The sequence below is a fragment of the Nyctibius grandis genome, chromosome 1, assembly GCF_013368605.1.
Source record: "Nyctibius grandis isolate bNycGra1 chromosome 1, bNycGra1.pri, whole genome shotgun sequence".
Lineage (NCBI taxonomy): Eukaryota > Metazoa > Chordata > Aves > Nyctibiiformes > Nyctibiidae > Nyctibius > Nyctibius grandis.
The window spans coordinates 25,330,265-25,353,537 of record NC_090658.1 but is presented as its reverse complement, the minus strand read 5'-3'; the positions used below and the strand labels follow the sequence as shown (position 1 = coordinate 25,353,537).

The 23,273-nt window shown below is 36.5% G+C and overlaps 1 protein-coding gene across 1 annotated transcript in view; it reads left to right on the top strand.

The window, feature by feature from the left end:
• The window catches only part of PPP2R5A (protein phosphatase 2 regulatory subunit B'alpha), a 46,706-nt gene that overhangs the window by 3,333 nt on the left and 20,100 nt on the right, over window positions 1-23,273 (top strand). Inside the window, exons 2-3 of the mRNA XM_068395661.1 lie at window positions 15,680-15,876; window positions 21,048-21,149. Coding sequence (XP_068251762.1) covers window positions 15,680-15,876; window positions 21,048-21,149 — 299 coding nt within the window. The remainder of the gene's footprint in view (window positions 1-15,679; window positions 15,877-21,047; window positions 21,150-23,273) is intronic.

The window sequence follows — 23,273 nt, the reverse complement described above, 5'->3', positions numbered from 1 at the left end:
CAGTAATGGTTGTGATGCTGCCAGTGTAGTATCATCTACAGAGTAGTAGCCAGCGTTCCCAGGGAGGGGCTGAAAAAGGAAAGTACAGTCATTATACTGATGCCTAAGGGTGCTCAGCATACATTTATGAAATTAGATTAAGACTTTTTGCTTTTCCAGATATCTTCAAATAAATGGTTACATTGGAGGTGTTTGAAGCCTTTATTGGGAAAAAAGTAGTGTTTTGTAGACGAAAAAGCAGTTTGGTATTATGCTGCTGTAAAATATTTCATCTTGTTTATAGTTACTATCTTTATCATCACTTTTGAGAAAAAATATTCTAAAATAAATATAAACAGTATTCTAAAACTCCCCAATAGGCTTGTCAGACTGGCCTAAGATACTTGCATCTCTTTTGCTGGAAGGAGAGATGTTCCAGAAGAAAAATTAAAATTACCCATCCACTTTAAAAAGTATCTTCTTGGGTAGATAGTGTTGTGAGGTTTTTTTTCCTTTTATCTAAAGACTGTTGTTTGTTTGCCACTGAAATGGCCAGATCAGATTGTGTAACACACTTTCATAGTTGTGTTGTTTGAAAGCCTGTAGACAGATAATCTTAAAAGTACATATTTCTGGAGTTAATTGTATTACTGCTGTGTATTACCAAAATTCCTTAATTGGGCTGAATATTGTATCTCTGCTAGGAGAAGAAAAATATCTATAATTAGTAGGTAACAGTCCCAAATAGTAGGTACTCTTGACTTCGGAGATTTTGTTGGAGGAGAGGGATTGAGAGGAGGGGCAGCAAGATTGTGTGTTGTCATTAACATTCAGCTTATTTTTGTGTGTGGTGATATCTATCATTTTTGGGTAACAGCTCAGCAAAATCTGACTGATGCCAGGATACATAAAATAAATTAGTAATGTGTTCTTCAGTTAAGTTAGCAGGTTTCCTATATGTGTGTTATTCAGGAGAGTGTCCGTTCTATTGTATTATTTAAAAGCCAAGTAAGAAATGCTGAAGACACAGTGACTGTATTTAAAAGAAAAAGAAAAAAAAAAAAAAAAGCTTGTTAAACCTGTTAGAAGTTGAAGTAGCTTTTTTTTTCCTTATCTCCTTTTCATTTTTTTTTACTTTATAGTTTACATAAATACAAATCCTTTAAAAAATCTGCAGCCAAAATAATGTGCTGGTTAACAGCAGGATTTTATCACTTCATGGACAATTCTGAGTGTGTTGAGTTTAAATAAATCTGGCAAAGGAAGTGTTATTTTTAACGTCTTAAGAAGTGGTAATTTTGTCTTGATAGCAAGTTGTTTTATAAGACTGTGATAGAACATGCAGTTACCTTCATTTTTTGAAAAAAGAGATACAACTTGACATTGGAACCTGGTCTGACTCATTACAGTAAAAGTATGCGTATTTGTTTCTGTCATTTTTGACTGAAGCAGCATATAAAAAATACAGGTGGAAAATGGTGAATAGAAAACATACAACTTGTTGCTTTTGTTTAGCACAATCAATAGGGTCTGTCAGGTTGTAAAGAAAATACACCTTTTTTTCCCTGTGTACCAAACATGTCGAGTGCAGCTGGAACGAATAAACATTTCCTTGTGTCTTTCTGTGATCTTCTCAATAGTGAATATCCATTTGGGAAGGTGCATGTCACTGCAGGCTTATTTCCTGTATCATGCTCAGAGAACAAATATATTAAAAGAAATTCTCAGTATCCACTTCCAAATTAAAATGTCTCCCCACAGAGAAAACTCCGCCCCTTACAGCAGAAGAACTGGAAAGTGGTCCAAAAACCTTTCAACCATAGGTTAGCGATGCTTATAACAGTCTCTGTGGGACTGAGAGTTATGGCAGTGAAGTATACTGGAATAAGACATTTCTAAGAAGACCCTCAAGTGTGTAGTTTCAACATTCAAATATGGGGTCTAAAATAGGTGTTAACAATAGTATTTTCTTTACTTAAACCTCTGAGAGTGAGCCTGGGTTTGACTGAAAGCCATGTGTTTCCTTCAAGCTAAGGTTTTGTGGAAATGTTACAGGAAGGCCTAATAAGCTTGCTTAGGGGTAAAATCGTAACATTGTTAAATCTATCAGGGTCAGTTCAAACCTTAAACTTGGAATATTTTGAGTCATATAGTGTGTGCTTCAGAGTGACAAAAATAAAGTGGAGTTAAAAACAGCTGAGAGGAATTCTCTCCTCGTATTAAGTTGCCTTTGCTCCCCAAAGGAAAATGTCCTTCAAAAATTTTAAATTGTTTACTTTTACTACAGCATTAATAAATATTTGTAAGTGAAATGACAGTTTTCTGTCTCAGATTTACACTTTTTTTGTATCCTTGATGTTTCATTGTTATTTCCTCTTCTGTAGTCCCCCATCCTCTACCTTTTGTATTCAACGTCCCTTGCAACTATCATCTTCTTGGGTGATTTTTTCCTTGAGAGATAATCTTTATTTCAGATGAAGAATGAGGATGTTCTGTGAGGAATTTAGGTTTAACTGTTATGTATAATCACAGCAGGGCACACTATAAAGTAGTCAAAACTTCTGTTTAGTGAAGTTACTATCTTGAGAAATAGCAAACCTATAATAGCGAAAGAAGCTTTAAGAATATTTTAATATTCTGATATAGTTCCATGAAAAATGGGCTGTTTAATTTTTTTTCTATATTAAGGAACTGTTCCTAGTTTATGGAGTGGAACATTTAGTCTTTAATTCTTAAAAAATTGACCTTTTTTATCCTCAGACTTGAATTTTTGGTCTTAGAATATACTTCCATCAAGAGCAACTCCTAAATATAGAGCCTATTGACAGTCTTCACATGAACTTTTCTATTTAAATCTTTCACATCTTCTGTGTGCCAGCTTAGTATCAGATTTCTTTTTCCATATTTGTTGCTTTCTAGTTTAGTCAGATATTAGTTTTGCAGGTGCTGAATTTAATGTTAGTTGCTGTAGGAAATACAAATGGAATTACTTACTGCTTCAGGCTATCTGATCAAAAGATGATTAATTCAGTCTACAGTTGCTTTTTTTTTTTAATATCTATCTAAAAATCTTTCAGTGCTTTTGAAAAGGTGTCATACCAACAGTTCTGGACAGATTAGTATTCTGTTTAAGCACAAAAGGTATACGTGTTGTGTTCTTGGGAAAAAAGACGTTTCCCTTGGGAAGGTATAAAATGCAGCTTCTATGCCATAGTAGTCCTGACTCCAGTTTTAATCCAGTGGGCTAAAATTATATTTATAGTCTCATAACAGTGTGTGGATTTTGAAGGTTGGAACCACAGCCGAACTAGATGAATAAGTAGTAAATAATGTCTGTTGTATAAGATTCCCTTGGCAAAATGTTCTAGTAGAAACTGGACCAACAGTGACAGCTTCTTTTTAACGTCTGAATCATTGATTTTTATCAGAGAGTCACTGAAGTAGTTTCTGTTAAGTTTTGCTGAGTTCATGGACAATTAAGTATGTTGTCTACAAGAAGCATATTTCATAGTATACTTTTGACTTAAAGGCAGAACGCATCATAGTTAGGGTTGCTTACAAAAGGGTGCTTCACAAGACCTTATTCTCAGCTGCTTACAGCATTGCTGAGCTGTTTGGACTGCAGTTTTCCATGCCAAGTATGGACAGTTTTATTTGGAACTGTTCATCAGGCTAATTTTCTTAGTTTCAGCAAAAACAGTTCGAACTGCTTCTAAGACTAGTGTAAAAATAAATTGCGTATTGTCAATATTAAAAAAAAGTTAACTGTCTTGAGGTTTAATGTTTGCTGTACTTTGGAGCTTAGAACATAGTTCTTAATGAAAATTGATCTAATTTTGTACAAGTTCTAAGACATGCTCAGTAGCTGTTGTAGTTCAGTAGCAAGACAGATGATTCGGTATCTACTATGTTCTGTATAGAAACTTCAGTATCTGCTGTGCTGCTCTCATCTGCTGTGCTCTGTGAGGCTACTATGCATGGCTTTTCTTTGGTTTTCTTGGCTGTAGTACTGCTAGGCGAGGCAACTAAGTGTATGGAAAACTTGTAATGTATTTTTCTACAAGCAGGAACCCAGAAGTGTGTTACAGGTGAGGGGACAGTGTGGAAGCAGTGGGCTGATTAGAGAAGCTTAAGCGGGAAGAGAAGGCAGAAGCTAGCTCCTCTCCAGTAGCTGCAGTAAGCTCAGTATTTAGAGTCTCAAAGCTCCTGTTGGCTGTGAAACTTCCTGGACACGTTTCTTATCATACTCTTTTCTAGTTTCCTCATAGTTTTTCATTATAACCATGGTTTTTGAACTTCCAGTGATCTTCCTGAAACTTCATGGGCTTAGGAGTTTAGTTCGGTACATCAGGAATTGATTGCTGATGAGTTGGCTCATCAGATGAGTCTTTACTTGAGAGTTTAAAAATGAGGAGAACATAACTGCAGTGACCATGATTAGAGCGTGAAATTCACTTTCAGTCATTGTGTTTAGCAGTACTGCTTCTGGCTGCTGTATGAAGGGGTGTGGCGGGAGCCAAGCCAAGAAAGGCTAGTGAAATGTAGGTGCAGGATACTAGGCCGTAGTATTTTAAGGGTGTGGAGGCTGTGGGAAGAGAGAGCAGTCTGATCAGAATTGTAGGTGACCTGTAGCCTGCTAAAGTAGTAGCATGTATTGCTGCTGTGAATATGGTGAAGGGAAAAGGCTATAGATTTTCTTTAAAAAAAGATTGTGCTGTTGTGTTGCCCAGCTACCATTGTTCTCATCTCAAGTTTCTTCTCTGCGAAAGGAAGATGGTCTAATTCTACTAAGTGATTTTTAAACCTTTGACAGTTAAAGACATTAAAGCTACTCTCTACTGTAACAGGAAAACTTTCAATAGGTTATATGAGTTTACTTTTTCAAATTACCAATTAAAAGGTTAGATCTGAGACCATCACATCCTTGGAGAGTTGACCAGCTCTGGATAACAGGTGGAAGAAGCACAGTAGATTTTCTCAGAAGAACTGAAAGAGAAGGTGGAGTGAGCGAGTTTGAGAAGGACAGTAAAGCATGGGCCAGGAAGGCTGATCTGAAGAAGAGCAGGAATAAAAAATCACAGCAATTTGTCTGAATATGAAGGGGGAAACAGCTTTATTTCTGCTATTGCTGTATTTGAGAATTAGCAGGGTGTATCACTGCATAAACAAGTGAACATTTAGAAGTGATTTGTTAGGTTACTTTGTTTCCGTGGATGGTTGGGCCTTTAAAAAATAAGAGCACAGCTTTTTATTTTTATCAATTTCTTCCCAAGTAAAATTCTGTGGGAAAGTGTGGGGGAATAAAATGGGCTTTAAAAAGTTTCAATTTGGTGTAATTGGGTAAAGCTTTTGAAAAGTGTATGATGTTTGTAATTGAAAATCCTATGCTTACTTAAAATATGTCGTATGTGTAAGACTGAAGTCCTGCTAAGCAGCATAAATTTTGGTTCCACATGTATGTAACAGCAACAAATTACCTGAATTGAACTTAGGTTTTGAATTACATATATGAAATAAATTTGTGCATTTCAGCATTGTTGGATTCTGTAGGAAAACAGTCATTATTATTTTGAGATGAAAAACTAAGATGCAAATGTCAGAACTCCCTAGAGAGGCACAGGCTGGGTCCTGCAGTACAGTGAGGAAGGACAAGGTTTGGTAGTTCATATTTCTGTGTATTTTCCCCTTAAGAGTAGAAAGCAGGAGCAAAATAAACTCAGTACATCAAAATGGTGTAAACTGAGTTTAAAAATAGCCAAGAGATTTTGCCAAATGGGAATATACTTAAGTGTAGCATCCCTCATTACTGAACACCTGATGTTCAGTAATGTTTTGATAGGAAGTAATCTTTGATAGAAAGAACATAACTCTTAAAGTATGGTTAAAATTGATGAAAAAAGTAGCCCAACCTTTTATTTATGAGGCTAAATGCTTAATTGAAGTGAAGGAGGTAAAGAGATCCTGTGAGTGCTTAGTTCTTCCTACTGTAACACTTATCATTATAAAGTGGCTCATTATTTTATTTGTCTGAGAAAACTTTGAAAATTAAGGTTTAGCCAACTTGTAAAGTCTGTATTTATCCAAGGAATTAATCCAATATCTGTAACTTCCACCTGGATTTATACAGGGATTCAAGGGAAGAGGATGTTTTTCCTTGGCTTTTGAAAAGCTGGATTGCGTGTTTCTTCTCGCACAGATTTCGTATTAAGTTACTCCCCTATACATCCCTTTCACACATTTAAAATAGCTAAGTGCTAAATTCACTGCAAAATGAGTTTCTGTGCTTTGTGAAGTGATGTTTGACAGCTACCCCTTGGTTTCAAAGAAAAAGTATTTTTATATTGCACTCAGTGCTAATTTTGCCAGGTGAAAATGACATGAGTGTTTCTTCAGTTTCTGAGAAAATACAAACTTGATTTGTAGTGTTGACTTGCATTTTCTAGTGTGATGCCAAACTGGAGCAACTTCAGCATCTTATTCAAAATTAATTTTATTCTTAGATAAGGTGAGGAAATGATTGGGGAAGAATACAAGTTAATAGATTTAAAAAAATAATATCCTGCACCAGATCCACTTATGGTGTACTTCATTATCAATGCTCACTAATTATAAAATACTGTCATTTCAGTCAGACAGGAGTTTTGCTGTTGACTTAAGAAAAAGGGAACTTATTTTAATGGTAAGTACAATTTCTGTCCTTTCAAGCTTAAAAGGTGCAAATCAAATTGCTTGACCAGAAGACCAAAACAAAGTGTTTATGTTCCTATGAATAGAGAGTGTTTTTAATACAGGACTGTATAATGGGTATTGGGCTTAAGTTTTTACTGAGTCTGTGCAGCACACAACTTTGTCACCTGCTTTTCAGCTGTCTTTATCCCCTGGTAATGTACGTACAAAGCACTACAGCTGTTGAGGGGGTGAAACAGGGAGCAGAGCTGTTCAGATTATTCTTCTTTTAATTCTTAGCAGGGCAGATGTGAAACAGTTCCTTGAGTGTGTCATGTCACAATGCGAAGGGTTGTTTAATATCTTCAAAATTACATGTGAAAATCCTAAATTTTATTGAACACTTACACTTCAATAAATAGTATTTCTTTAAGGGCAAATGCTTGTGTTTGTGAAAAGTATAATTTACAGTTCCTGTGTCAGGAACAAGCAGCATCATACTGATTGTCCCTTCTGATTTTTTGATTTGACGCTCTCGGAAACTTGGTCTGTAGGCTCTTTCCTTTTCTGTAGAGTCTCTTGGGTCTTGCTGGTGGTTAATTCCCCTGGGACAGGAGTGAGTTACCAGGAGTGACAAGTTGCTGTGTGCCAGCCTCTCTGTGGGTGCCTTCAGCTTGTGGCTAATACAGTGTAACCTGTGTAAAGAGAGGGCCTGCGTATACCCCCAGGACTTTACTTTCTCCTTTATTTGCCCTCTTGTTAGGAGGACTTCTTGAAAGCATGTATGTTTTACCATAACAAAAACCTTTGTGCATTTCAATATAACAAAAGCTATTTAGGAGTTGTATTTTCTGTTTTGGGAAAGCAGTTTCAATTCTCAGGCCTTTGTATCAACTTCTGTAATTTTAAGTTAACTGTTGCCATCTATTCCATATTCACATCTTCTGAGAAACAATTTCCCCTTCCAGAAATCAATTACTCTCCCCTCTTTCCCAGTTTAATAACCTGGCTGTGCATGTTAATTCTGTGATAGGATTTGTCACCCTTAAATTTAGCACTATATTCCTTACAGAGGCAGGGTTCCTATTTCAAATTATTTGAAGATCACTATTACTTAATAATGAGCTTTTATACCTTCGTCAAGCCAGTGAAACCATTATTTGGGCTAATGTCTTACATGCAGGAGAGAACGCTAAACTCTTAGAGCCTCTGGTTATATTCAAGATAGGCCCATCCTGGCATATGATCAGTCATTAAAACTGCTTGATGGTTTTTAAATGAAGACAGCAAACACAGTAGCAGCGTTTGCCAAAAATGTAAATGAATGCACTGGGGAACATAATAGTTGGCTTGCTGGTGGAAGAAAGCTTGTTTCAAATACAAGAGGAGTAGCATTATTGTTTTTTGAAAACATACACTTCAGCTACATAAGGAGTAAAACTTCTTTGCCTTTTATAATAAATATAGTACCACTCTGAACAAAACTTGCATATAGTTAATCATATGCAAATTGCTCAACTTCTCAGTATTTTCAGAAACAGAATTGATTCAACTGTGTCAGGTCATCAGACAATTTTTTTTCTGGATTTTTTTGTTGTTCGGCATGTAGCTGAATTTGATTCTGAACTGGTAGTGTGCTCTTGAGGAAACCTTTGTATTGTTCCAAGTTGTACATTTTGTTAAGGATGACTTCAAGGTGTTTTATATTCACATTCCAGTGGTTGGTATGTTTGGTGGGTTGGTTTGTTTAAGGAATCAATAGTACTTTAATTCTCTTTTTTGAGAAAGTGTAGTAGAAGTGAGGTGAATTGTGGCAGACCTGGTTACTAGAGTCTTGCTATTTAACTTTTTGAGGACCAAGAGAATAATTTCTATTACTTTTTGCATCTGACTGTGTGTTGTCTTCTGTAATTAAACAGTAGGAAATAGGGCTATTAATATGAAAGCACTTCAGTGGAGTACTTTCTTACTGTCTGAAGTGTCTTGGTTGACTCAAATCTTCATTGAAATCAAGGGATTTAACATGGTAGTAGCTGGAGACTCTTAACTATATGAGGTTATAAGAAAGCTTGGAAGATGGTAGAAACAATCTAGATAAGATGGTTGCAGTTTACCATCCCTGCAAGGAGCCATGTCACAGAATTTGTGACAGATGTTAGATCAGCACAGGCTTTTCAGATTTTCTGGACTGATTTGCTAAGGTCAACTACTGGCCATGTGGAGTGGCAGATGAGACTATCTGAACAAACAATATCTGTTATTGTATGGAAGATAGCTTTCCAGGAGTATTTTTAGTAAACAACTTTAAAATTATCTATAGCCTAGACTTTGTAACTAACTTCCTAAACCACAATGCTGTGTGTGAATAAAAGTCATTGTTGATTGTTATCCTCATGTAGTTTTACTTCTAATGTGTGAGGTTTTTTTTTCTTTCTTCCTTTTCTTCCCTGGCATGTATCACAGAATTAATCTTAAATCCAGAATATTCTAATGAGCAAAACTTGTGGTTTCTTAGCTATTTCAAAAGAAAATGGAGATTTACTTGGATGGTGGTATGATTTTTAGCAAGTTGGTTGTTTTTGCCAGTTTTAATTTGACTTTGCACAACTTGTTGGAGAAAGGTGTATATTAGGGACATTTGAGCAAGTAGGGTGTCACAGTGTATTATTGAAGTATTGTTCATGTGGATCTCTTAGTGCAAGTCCTGCGTGATGACTGTCTACAGAATAGTTTACCTATAAGTGGAAGTACAGCAGAAGCTCAGCTCATTATCTTGATTGCTCCTTTGCAGTCCTTTTGATTTCTGAAATGAAGAGGTTAAGTGTTAGTATGAGCACTTGGGTCCTAGACAGGTTTGACCAACGTGCCTTCTGTGCCTTTAATTCTGTGCCAAGTCTTTGTTTTGGTTATCTCCTATATGTAGTATGAATTTCCTTGTAGCATGATGTTTGAGAATACCATTCTACTTTGTTGTCTTCCAAACCTCCTTCTCTAGTGAACAAACCTACCACAGTATATGGAGCTGGTTAACTTTTAAGATCTATAACGTTGTTCTGACTCCCTTATCTGAACTAGAAAGTCAGAGCTTTGTTTACTGAAAACACGCAGAGGAACTTGCTCAGCCCCTTCCACATTTCCATCAACAGCTGTAGACTTTGGGGTAACAGGTAATTTGAAAATATATGCTGTTGAACTCTGAATGGAGAGGGCAGGGGGAAAACCTACAACCCTAGTCTATTAAGAAATGGTACTTATTCCTTAGGGTGGCAAGGTTTTTCTGTGTGGAAAACCTGAAAATACTGATGACAAGATTCCTTGGATACCTAAGGTGCTGCATGAATGCTCATCTGAGTAGCCCCATCAGTTTCAGTTTGGCTGTTGAGCTACCAAAAGCTGGAATTGTGGGAACTTCTCTTATGGGTGTATGGAGTTACTGGAGAATGTTGTAGACTACCAGTATAGCCAAGTATACTGTGAGATTTTATACAGGAGCTACATTTTCCTTTAAAAAGGAGCTTAAAGCTATTAAAAAAAAAAAAAAAACAAAACCAAACCCCAAACAAAAAAAACGAAATGTATTACTCGAAAAAGGAGCTAACTTAATGTGTAGGTAGGATTTTTCAGTTATCTCATACCTCAGTAGTTGGATGATATGGTTCCAAACGAGATGGTGAACTAACTTAACAGCTCACTGCAGCTGAAAGAGGAGTTTCTGCTCCAATCACTAATCTTGTGCCAGAGCTCATGCACATCAGGCCCCTCCAGAAGCTGTTTAACCTCACTAATATGTCCATGTTATTGAGTTAAAGGGGCTTGCAGAGAAGTCTTGACAAGTTCCAGAGCCAGTGTTGAGGGATGGATGTGCCTGGGAGCAGAGGAGGGGAAGGGAGGAATAACGGCAAGGGGGTAGTGGGGAGAGAGACCTCCTTTTCATTGTCAGCCAGCTATTTTGCTGCCTGTCAAGCTGCAGATGTAGACTTCTGAGAACCCAGAAACATATTCTGTCTGCCCACTGTTGTAACATCGTGTCAAAACTCCATTTATTAACAATGCTTTACCATGCCTTATAACATAAACACTGACACTCAGATGCTATGAGAGATTGCAACAATAATGCACACAAGAACTCCCCAGGACAAAAACAAATTTTAAACTTAGGTTAAACAGGGCTCCCTATGCTTGATTTATGTAGGCTAGGGCAGAGTTTACCAGACTAACCCCTTTCCAGACTTAACAGTATCTCTGAAAAGAGTGGTTGTACAACAGTGTTGATAATTTCCTGATGTGAAGAAATAAATAAAAAAGCAAACAAAACCAAACACTTGATGTCTCATACTACATGCGCTCCTCTCTTCACGTCAGCGTTAAGGCTTCGCTCTGCTCTAGCAGATCCCTCCACCATTGAGTACAGCTGCGTAGCGCCCCATAAATGTAAGTGGACAACAAAGACTAAACGCTAAACTTCACGCTGTGGCATATGACATAACTATGGCACAATCCTTGTCCTGTATTAATCCTTGTCTGTATTTTACTTTGTCAGGGAAGTATGTAGAAGTGTAGGATTGACCACCAGGTTCAATTTGCTGTAAGGAGGGATGCAGTACTTTAGTCCATAATGTCATTGTCCTCTAAGTGTTTGAAAGGGCTGTGTGTGAACTGCTTTAAGAGGCTGTCAGAGGAAAACTTTATGGTGGTTTCTCTGCCTTCTGCATATTCTTGGGGTAGCTTTTTTAGGAAAAAGTAGAAATATTTAATTAGAGATATTTTTAAAAAATAAAATTGGAAACTTGTTGCAAATCTTTGAGAGGGTTTATTTTGTAGTGTTAGGGAAAGTAAGTTTTTTTTGAACTTCCGATTTCTATAGTTGAGAGAGGAGTTTTTGTGGACTTAGATTCTGGTTCCTGCTACTGAAGCAATGATTATGTTAGGTTCTCTGGCTTTGTACAGGGCTTGGGTAAACAATTCTGTTGACAAAGGAGAAGTATCTATTGTTTCCTTCCAGGAGAAATGCCTGTAAACATATAAGATAAATATACTGTGGGAAGATGTCAGTGTAGTCCCCTGGCTAGTGATATGGTCATGTTTGTTTTTCCAGTTGTAGACTAGTGAGGTAGCTCTGTGATTGTGAACTCTTTCCCTATCTGTATTTTGTCTGGGACCTCCCTGAAAAAAATCATCTTTTACCAACACAATATTCCATGCTTAGACTTGGACTGATGACCTTGAACATTCAGTTGAAAGCATTGACTTTAGAGACAAACCTGTACGATCATGCGGTTTTAATGTTTAATAACTTCTGTTCAAGAAGAACTGCCAAGTCATCTTGTTTGTAATTTTTTTTTATCCTTTGATGTTGTGGCTACTGTCTATAATGGTCAGGTTTTTGTAAATAATAGAAATAGTCTGTTGAGAATTTCAGTATTATGAAGTGCAAGAATCAAATGAACTATTTTCATCAGTTACAAACATTTTACTATCGTGAACATGATCAGAGGCAATGAATATCCTTAGAAAGAGTCATGGTGGGTCATAATCTACAATAATTTTTATGGTGTTGGATGGAAATTTTTGTGTTTAGGATTTCGCTTACTACATTCCCAAGGATGTCAGATCAACTGACAACCAGCCTTTCAAAGAATGTTAACAGTGGATTTAAAGAATTTGCTAAATCACCATTCTGTTGAGCAGCCCCTAAAAAAATAAAGTTGAGGCAACTGTATTTTGATTACCTCGATCGGATGGTGTGTAGGCCGTTTTCTGGGGTGTGGTTCAATGTATGTGTCTTGACACTTTTAAATAGGATTAAATACCGTTGCTCCTTTTTTTCCTGCTTTAGACTTCCTCATGTTTTGTTTCCTTCCCTCCTCTCTTTTTTTCTAAAGTGTCTTTTCCAACAACACGTAGCAATTCAGGGACAGGCTGATAACAGAATTCAGGCTTCTTTTTTTTAACTCTCCTTTTTTTTTTTTTTTTCTCTTCAAAATACAGCCTGTCAACAGGGTTATTTTATTGAAGCATCCACTGTCTACTTTGCACCTACATTATCTTCTATGGTCCTTATGGTATTTAGTGTATTTGAAGAAAAGCAATTATCTTGAACTTCAGATGTATGGTGTAAATCTTGATAGATGTTAAATTGAAACTAGTTTAAAAATCTTGCCACGGGTTGTTAAACTACTAAAGCTAAAAGCTCTGGTGTTGATGCAATTATGGTGGCACAGTTTATTTTATTCATAGAACTGGAATAAACTATTGCAATATGATTTTATTGTGTGTAGAGTTGTCTAGCTTCCATTGTACTTGGGATAGTTAAAGACAAGGCTTTAAAAAGTTAAGAGCACTGTCCGACAAACAATTTTTCCGAAATCACTTGATGGTTCCCCTGGTATCTCTCATAACATTCCCTGGTTAAATATGCTATATATCAAGCAGGGATTGGGCACATGAAGACAGGTAGTGCTGATACAACAGAACTGGCTTTCTTGTTACCTTTTTTATTACCATGATTGCACATAATTTTCGTCTCTTGCAGATGTCTTTATTTTCTGCATGCATAGAAGAAAAGACTTCCTTTGATCTTGCTTTAAATGATAAGGGCAACGAAACAGATTGATGGGCAGGTTTTTCATTTGAGAAAACATGTCTTAATTGAGATAGATCAGATTGCTAATGAAATGGACTGGTGATGCATGGCAGGAGAGATACAATCTCTGTTACTCTAATGTCTAACTAAAAGTGGCTAATGCAGGGATTTCTTTGATATTCTAGGGCAGGTAATAAGTGATTTGATTATTTTGTCTGAATTCCTGTTACTTGCTTTTAACCTTAGGTCTTTAGTCTGTTTTAATCGCTGTTAGGAGTATCCAGATGCTGTCTGCTGGTTTTTGGAACTTCTAGTAAATTTTTGTTAATGATACTTCATTTTATTGAACATCAAATAAATACACTGTATTAGCCATGCCTCACTGCTGGGCTTTTGTAACTTGGAGTATAGTTAAGTTTTGTAGTGAGGAAAAATAAGAGTAGGTTTGACTCCTATTTGAGTCTGGCTATCAGCTTGGGGCTGGTGTTTGAAAAAAAAAAAAAAAAAAAAAAGCTGTCCCCCCGTGTGGGTTCCTTAAATCAGGCTTTTTGGATTTTCTCCTCAGCATGTCACTGTTATTGCCGTGTTGCTATGATACAATCCTTACTCATGCAATCCACTGTAGAATATTAGAAGATCTGAGCTGAAATGTTATGTAATTTACAAATGTTTTTACAGCTGATGTTCCTTATTTTGCAGGGTGTAACTATTCATGTCTTTGTAGTTATCTGAGTGAAATAAGCATCTTGCAAGGCTTCTATTCCAAAGAAAAATGGTTAAAATTGCAGAATTAACATTCAAAAGTATGAATTGTTCTTTATGAGGGAGTAGTAATTGCTAGCTTTTTCAAAAGCTCACAGAAGTTGTTATGCTCAGTTAATAGGATCATAACTGTCAGATGGGGAAAGGGAATACAATACAGTGTTCTGGTGTTTGAACTTTCAGGGCAGAGCGAGCAGTTGGGATTACACTGGGGGTGTTTCAGTCCATTTTAGCAATTACTTTTTGCTTATGGAAATGAAAGAGTTTTGTCAGATAATTACTGAATATTAAAACCACTGTTGACTGTTGTTCCAGCCACTAAACAGAAGGTGTTTTGGTAAGGAACTTGAGGAACTGGCATTATCAAAGAGTGTTTGAGTTGTTAAACTTACAAACTTAAAATGAAGTTTAATTAGAATAATCCTAAAACATAGAGAGAAGCATGTGATCTTTTGCGATTTGTTCACATTTTAAAAGGAGACGTAAGATTTTCAGTACTCAGTGTTAACAAGGCGGTTGCCTTTTTCTTGTCTTGATAATTTCCTTATGATGAAACAGCAGTGCTAATATCAATTCTGCAGTGAATGAATGAAGCTAAGGAATTAGTAGTCTGGCTATAGATAGGTCTTGAAAATTCTTAAGGGGGAGAGCGTTCCTTATTTGCAGATAAACCTGGAAATAAAAATTTTTTACCAGAACAAGTGAAATCCCAGCTGACTGATAGATGAGGTTATGCTATGCTGGAGTGCCTTAGAACACCAACAAACAAATAAAACCAAGTATGAAAGGCACACTAAACCAATTTCTCAGTTAAAACCATGGCTGCTTTTGTTGTGATCATGCAACTTTTGAACATTTACAATATTCTAAGGATGTATTAAATTTTTTTAAGTGTACAGTACTTAATAATCTGTCTTCCTTAGAGCTAATCTGAAATATTAATGGAGGTATTTTGCTTATCAGTTTATACTGATATAAGCTGCACTATAAAATGGAAATGCAAAGTCATAGCCAAACACGTCGTCTTAATAGGCCAAAAAAGGTGGAAAACCTTGCATGACTAAGATGGTAATAAACTATTTAGGCCAAAGCATGAAAATTCAGGATTAATCCTTTTGAAATATTGGAGTTGATTCTTAAGAGAATTTCTCTTAAGAGAAACATTCATCACATGATGTCAAAAGTATGTGAAGTATTTTGCATTGGGGTAAAAAGACAAGGTTCCTTCAAAGCAGATTTTACAGCTTTTAAGCAGGTTACATAATAAAGGATTAGGGAACAGAATGAGACAAATCGGATGAATGAAAGGTTAGTATGATGCACTGCTTCTGTATATGACTTTTGGTGAGGGAGAGTTGATACTTATTAATGTCTATGTATTTCAAATAAAGTTAATTCAGGAACTCATTTTCTGTAAATATATTTACTGCCACATGTGTATCCATTATTTCTTGTATGAAACAAGTTGTGAATGGTGGGTCTTTCATTCTAGAATACTTAAATAGATATTTTCAGTTTTGACAATATTGATTATTAATTTGCTGACTATAGAGCATACTATTCCCCATAATAAAAACCTGATAGCTATGCAAATCTTAGTCCACAAAATAGATTTAGAAATCCTGAGTTCGCTTCTACAGACTTAAGTGTTGGTTTATGGTTTGGTTTGTTTTTTTTTTTCTTTTATAGATGCCACCTTCAATGAACAGCAAGATCTTTTTTGTCAGAAGTTGCAACAGTGTTGTGTACTCTTTGACTTCATGGACTCTGTTTCAGACCTGAAAAGCAAAGAAATTAAGAGAGCAACACTGAATGAACTGGTTGAATATGTTTCAACAAATCGTGGAGTGATTGTTGAATCAGCTTATGCTGACATAGTGAAAATGGTAAGTAGAATGCTCTTGTTACATTTTGAATTTTAATGAAATATCTTAAATTAATCTGTTTACAGCTGTGATGGCATCTAACTCAGAATTGCTGTTGGTTATTCTGCTTATAAAATATAATTTGTTAATGATAACTTGGCTTACAGGATTGTTTAGAAAGGCTTGTAAAAACAAACAACTTGTAAGTTTTAATTATGAGCTGAAATATGATACATTCAGGTTAATTAAAATGAAAGAACTGGTATATTGCAGATGCTTGCAGTCTGGGTAAGCTTTGAAGTTGTTCTCATTCAGAAAATGGAAATACTTTGGTGCTGCCTGTCTTTGTTTAAGAGCAGCGGTGGAGTGACAGGCTAAAGTTTTACAGTAAAGATCTTGTGGGTACTAGTGTCAACAGAACGGTTTATCAGTGTAAGAAAGCAACTCTACTTTGTAAATACTTTATATGGCTGTTTGTTGCTGTTTTGGCCTCGGAGTGCTGTGCTAGAGTAGTCTAAGTGGTTTGCTCAAGTTGTAAACCACAGGATGACTCGTACTGTGCAATTTCTACAAACGGCTTGTTGAATAAGCAACAAATACTTGTGGTCGTTATCTGCTGACGTTCCCGGGTTTTTATATGCATTTTCAAATGCTATGTAAGTGATGTTTTAGATTTGCCTATACTTTGTGTACAGGGAATGCAACTGAAGGACATTTGACAATAATCTGAAATATTTTTAAATTGTTTTTTTTCTAGAAATTTGAAATGTAAAAAGAATGTGTTTAGTGCCCGTGCGTTTAGGCTCATGGTTCTCTAAACTTCGGTTAAGTTTACATAGGCACAGTGCTGACTTTTAAAGTAGCTATGAGGAACGTAAGCAGACCAGTTCAAACATAGGGCCTACGACTTCTGTAGTTTTCTATACAGTGCAAGCTGTTTTTTCTTAGGGTTTCATTTGGTTTTTGTTTAGTGGGTTTTGTTTTTTTCTTTTTTTTCTGTGAGCAGCTGATATGGAAGATCAGATCTTTAGTATAAATAAGCGTAGAAATCTTGCCATTATACTGAAGGACTAGGATTACTGAAACCCTTTTAATCATTTTGGCTGTTTCACCAGGTGCTTATTAAGTTTTACAAAAGATCTAGGACACTGGGGGTTTTTGTATAGTTTTGGTTTTTTAAAGGGCTTGTGTTTCTGTCCTAAATGTTTTTTACACAAGAAAATAAAGGACAGAGTATGTCCACCTCTTTGGCTGCTTTTTTTTCACTGCTAGTGCAGCCAGCCTGAATCCTTGCAGTATTTTCGTACTCTGTGTGCCCTTTATAGCCTCTTGTTAGAAGAAAGAGTATACTAACTAGCCTACCATACTTGTTGAAGGGAGATTTTTCTTTTATATTGGAGTTGTTTTCTTTTTTTAGAGATAAGATGTTGCTGAACTGTTCTTTTGAGGTTGTTGTTGTTGTGCAAATGATTTGGCTCCGTGGATGCTTGTTTTGCCTTCCATAACAAATTTCCATGTCCTTTTCTTCCCTAAAATGACAGAAAATGAAGAAGGCCTTAAATGCTTAGTGAGAGCTTTTCCAGAGCTTCAGACAAAAGATCCCTCCAAGCCTGAATAGTATTTCTAGTCTCCCTGGCAACTGGCAGCAGAAAAGGTCTTTGCTGTGAATTAGGACTAAGTACCAGCTTTCAGAAAGAACTCTGGATGGGTCTCTCCCTCCAAAAAACACTTGTGTCAGGCTTGAGGCCTTTCTTTGTAGCAAAACTTCTATGAGATTTAGAAGATTTTTTTTTTTTTTTTTTTTTTGCTTTTTTAGTCTGTTCAGTGTTACTACATTAAAAGAAAAAGCGTGAGTTTTTTTCAGTTTGAAGGATACTGTTTTGGGGACAAAAAAGTAGCAATCAGCCTTAATGAAACCCAGCTATCATCTGACTGGTAGTAAGGGATAAACAGACTGCAAAAATTCCCTGAAAAAAGCCAGAGTGGCATTAGTGGCAGAAGCGGAGCTAATTTCTTTCCAAAGCCCCCTTGTCTTTCCCTAGGCCCAGGACCCCTTTCCTCCAGCTTGCAGAGGAAGCAGCCCAGTTTCCTTGGAGTCGCCCGAGTCTTGGGGAGGCAAAGCCAACAATCCCTTACAGATACCAAGAGGGGAAAAAAAAAATGTTGTCCCTGAGCAGTGCATAGGCAAGGTCTGTGCAGGTGAGGAGGTCTCCTGGCATTCCTTCCCTTCACATGGTCTCTGTTAGCATGATAGCCGCTGGGTCAGTACCACGCAATAACAGCTCGTGTAGTTGTCCCTGCTCTGCTTGGATCCTGAGGTAGGGAGCACTAGTTGAAACGATACCAATGTCTTTTCAAGCCACCAAGGATGGAACAACATCATAAAATCTTTTTGTTTAGGCATATGTGCAGGACATATGCTTCTTGCTGTCCCAGGCAACCTGATTTTCCCATAATTCCAAATTTGCCAAAGCCTTTGAATTACAAACTGAGGAAGAGTTTTGCTTACAAATAGTTTTGAAAGGGTAGCACAATGGTCTGTGCACCTCCTTTCTAGGTCATCTAAAATTAGTATCTTCTCTGTCTGGAAATTCTCAGTTGAAAGTACTCTGAAGCTAAAAGCAAATTAGGGTTTGTCATTGGGAATATTTTAAATTTTAAAACTTAGTGGGAAGTTAGAAAGCTCTGTCCTTTATCAGTTTGGGAGCATAACAGAAATGTCCCTCCAGTACACATTACTCCATCTCCTTGTGCCTGCCAACCTCCCCTCATCCCCCACCAGCATATAAAAATCCAATGTAAATGAGATTGTCCTAGCAGCTTGCACAAGCTGTGAATGCAGAATTTCAAAAAAACATCAGGTATCCCTATCTGCATGCTCAGAAATTGGAGTTGAGTCTAGTATCTCTCCCAATGTTTAGCTCCTTGGGAAGTGTACAGACAATAAGAGACTTTTTTTTTTTTGTTTTGTTTTAATAAAATATAATTGCTGTATCTTAATACCTTAACTGGCACATTTTCAGATGTCACTTTCACAAAACTTTCTGATATTTAATTTAGAAAGATAATGGTGAGTTTCTCTGGAAACCTACCCAGCTGTAAAAGCCTTTTGTGATTTGTATTTCTTAAATCAGTTTTGGGATAAGACCCCACTTACAAAGGAAAAGGAGTGTTTTAAATAATATGAAAGGATATAGAGAAGAATTTGCCCGTAGAAAAAAAAAATGAGGGTTTTAACTCAAACCACATTTTTGATCAATACTATTAGCAAGACGTTAGAAAGAAGCAAATGAGACAGGAAGCAAAAGTATTTAAAACATAGCGAAGTAAATGAACTAGTTATTTACGGAGACAGGCTAGTACATAAAAATGGGTACACAGTTTGTTCTAAGTTTCAGATGTTCTCAGGAGACCAGTAATGCTGGTAGAAGTACTGAATACTCTGAAAATCATAACATTAGTTTTCTAGAGATCTGGCCGAGAGGCTTGCTATTTTTCTGCTCTAGAAGTATGTTCAGTAGTTAGTACCTTTGTTTTGGACTCAACTTTTGCATTTTGTGCTGTGAGGTTCTGTGCTAAAGGGTTGACTGGTTCAGTTCAGCAAGATGCATCTAGAACTAAAAGGATGCATTTTCAAGAGACGTTACCAGAAGACTTGCAAGCAGAGGTAGGGAAGTCTCTGTAGGGGACTGATTTGTATGTCGGATGTTTTTGTTGAATACCTAATAAGAGTAGACAATATCAAATAACAGAACCAAGATTATAGTCTTGGTTTTCTGGCTTGATTAAAATTCACATTCTCCCAGACTCCTGTTTTCCCCCTTCTCTCCCCGCAGCCAGTTTCTCTTGTGCTCCCTTGAGTTTACAACATTAAAGGGCAATTTTGTACTGTTTGTACTGTTCTGTACTGTTTTCGGGTTTTTTTCCTGCTCTGCAGTAAACTAGGAAACTGCTGTAGTGCCCATAATTGCCCTTCTACTGTAGAGCAGCAGCGTCTGCAGCTTTACTGTGTACCAACAGGAGACAGTGACAGGTCAGAGAACGAAGCGCACAGGAGGAAATGAAGTCAGTTTACTCAATAGCTTTATATCTTGTTTAATGAGGCAGCTGGTTCTTCTGTGCAGGGCCAGCTGGGTGACTTCAGGATCTTTTAAAGTCCTTTTGCAAGATTCTTCAAATGCCTTGGAGACTCCGTGGAAGCTGTGCAGTAGCATTTGCTGCAAACTGTCAAACATTCATTCCTTCGTGTTTAGTAGGCTTGGGTGGTTAGCAGCTATTTGGAACAGATTTCATTGAAAAGACTAAGGAGTCTGAAAGATGACTGGAAAAGTTGGACTAAACATGTTCCTGAAAAAACAGTAGAAAATGCAGAGACTAAATTAACTTCATGTTCTCATATGTTCATGAGAGATTTAAAATCCAGTATGTTACATCTGGCAGAGATATGACATTTGTTTTTCTTTTGACATCTGAAAGATTGGTTTCTGAAGAAACCTTTTGAAAACTCGCCCTTTTGAAATTGATTTGATATGACTACATCATACTTAAAGTAACTTGGTAACTATTTTCCTTAGTTTTTTCAAATTTACTCTGTGTTAGATCAAAAAGTTAACAATTGTTATGTATTTCTGACTTCCCAAAACCTTGAAACATCTTGAAATTATGAAAGGTGAAAAATTGCAAACAGATCTTCAGTTCTTACTTGACAGTGAGAAAAACCTTGAAATTAAGTAAGGTGAAGAACTCTAAAATTAGGTGTATTTTTTGGATTGTCTGCCTTACGTGTGAAGAGAGCTCTGTTTAAATCATACTGTATTTGACATCTTATATAAAACCTCAGCTCTCAGTGTCACATAGTTAAAAATTGGTCTTTATAAGGGGAAACTGAAATTTTCTTTTAATTTCCATGGTTTCAGAGAAAAATTTTAAATATGACCATGTCTAGCTACAAACTTGTAAAACAGTTGAGACAAAAGTTACTTTCTTCTTATTTTCATTGGCCTGTTTCAGACTTTTGGCTGTTTGGATTTAGCAGTTTTGAAAAACTAAAGAATAAAAGTGGTGTGTGTTTTTTTTTTTTTTTTAAAGCTAGTTTTATTTCATGTAATTTTAGGATAAAAGCAATACCTTGCTGACTATGGTCTGTGGAAGCATAAAAAGTGATACAATTAATTTTTTTTTTTCACTTGCAGATTAGTTCTAATATTTTCAGAACACTTCCACCTAGTGATAACCCGGATTTTGATCCAGAAGAAGATGAACCAACTCTTGAAGCCTCATGGCCCCACATACAGGTATACGATTCCTTTATTTTCAAGCCTTCTTGTAAGGCAAGAACTGTGAATGGATACTTGAGTCATTTTGTGCCTTTGGTAAGAATGTCAAAACTGCTTGTATAATGCAATTGAGTTTCTATACTTGGGAGGGAAAAAAAGTGGTGCTTTTCTTAATGTATATAGATATGGCAGAATGTAAGTCTTCCAAATTGCTTAAATACCATCGCTTGTTTTTTTAACAGAGTGATTGCACTGTTAAAGTGTGGTATATGTATGTCTTAGAAATATATGGATATTTTAGGTAATTACACTCTTAAGAGGTTTCTTTTCTGCACTTGAGCAACTTTTTTGTGTGATTTCAGTAAAACATAAGTGGATGTTAACAGTTCTGTTTCTTGTAACAGTAACAAAAACTGGAGCAATAGCCTTTATATGTCTTCTGAGCAAGAAATAGATATCTCCTCATTCTTCCCACCCTCTTCCCTCCCTCCTTGCAAAAACTTTACAATATCAGCATTGTTGTTTGGTAACAGTTGGTTAGTTATTCTATTGTTGCACTCCTGTGCCAATCTCGTGATTTTTTTTTAGCATTGTTATATCAATCACGTGATTGACTTGCAATACTGCTGAATTTTTTTTTTCAATTAACTATTAAAGTTGAACAAACCTAAATCACTTGTAATCATCCAAGTTAATATCTCAGGTAGTTCATTGCTGAATTTAAATACGTAGTAAATAAAAGTTACATAGCAACTTCTAGTATCCATCTGCCTACCATTCTCTCCCCTCTCTTAAGGGAGTTAAAATCCTACTCTGTCCCTATAATATTACTGTTCTAACGTATCAATGAATGCTCTGATTTAAAAACTGAACTTCTAATATTGGCTGTAAAAAGTACATGTTCAGGATAGTATTGGAGATTTAAACCAAGTAAGAAACAAGTTATCACAAAAAATAACTCTTCAGGCTAAAGGCTGTAATAATAATTATCTCACTTATATATGGCTGATTCTAATTCATAGGAGAAATGACTATAACTGAACGCAATGAGGAGCTTGATTTTTGGAGCGGTGGGAGGGTGCAAGGGCTATGCAAATGTCTCTTACAGTTAGTAGTGGCATCTGACTTTAAAATGCCCTTGTCTCAGGTGTAAAATTTGTAAATGTTTGCTCAGTTCACTTTAGGTCATAAGTAAACTGTAGTTCTTTTTTTTCTAAAAAGACTTGTGGTTTCTATGACCAGTTCACTTGTGCTTTAGGTTTGTCTATGATAAACTGAAAGATGTTTGTAGCCCACGGTATTATTTGAAATTTTATTTTCAGCTTTTTCCTTTGCCCTTTTCCAAATGAGTTTTGACCAGGCTGTCTGATCATTGATTGCGCGTTTCCTTCTGCTGTATCAGCTGTTCATCCTGTCCTTGGAATAGGTTGCTCACTGCAGCACAGTGGAAACAGTTGGTGTTTTGCTCTCCTTTCTTTGACAGTTCACATGCTAATGAATGGTAGAAGACTGAGTCTGATAACTTACTAACTGCTCTTCAGGAGCACAAAGTTGCTGGAAGTATCAAATTTTGTGTATGGAGGCAGGGGGTGTGCACACCCATCCCCCCCCCCGCATCAAAACCCATTATTACTTTTGGTATAGTCTAAAGAACTGCTTGGGGCAGGGTGTGTGGATGTTTTGCTGGCTTTGATTTGTGATTGCTCAAATGCAAACAAATTCAGAATTCTATCCTGATCGGGCAGTCAGGTAGCCAGTTTTCTGGGAGGGAAAAAGAAAAAAAAGAAAATGGAATCCCTACTCTTCTCTGTTGTATCTCATGGTATTTCTCTATAAAATAACATGATACATAATGGCTTAGTAAGTTTACCAGTGTGTGTAGTCACAATAAAAGACTCTAGACATTCAGTAAAATGAATGCCACTTGAAAGACATTGCTTTAAAGCAATACTCAAGACAGTTTGCAACAGCCAAACTAGGTTGAACAGGTTGGCATTAAAGCCATCATGCGTTTTGGAGCTTAGGGAGCTGCATAGTTAGTGGAATTGTTAGCTTAAAGCAGGAATACTCTAGTGGTCTCTGCAAGAAAGAAGATTGAATCACGAAAGTAATAGGAGTTATAGTTCATAGCTCTTTGACCCA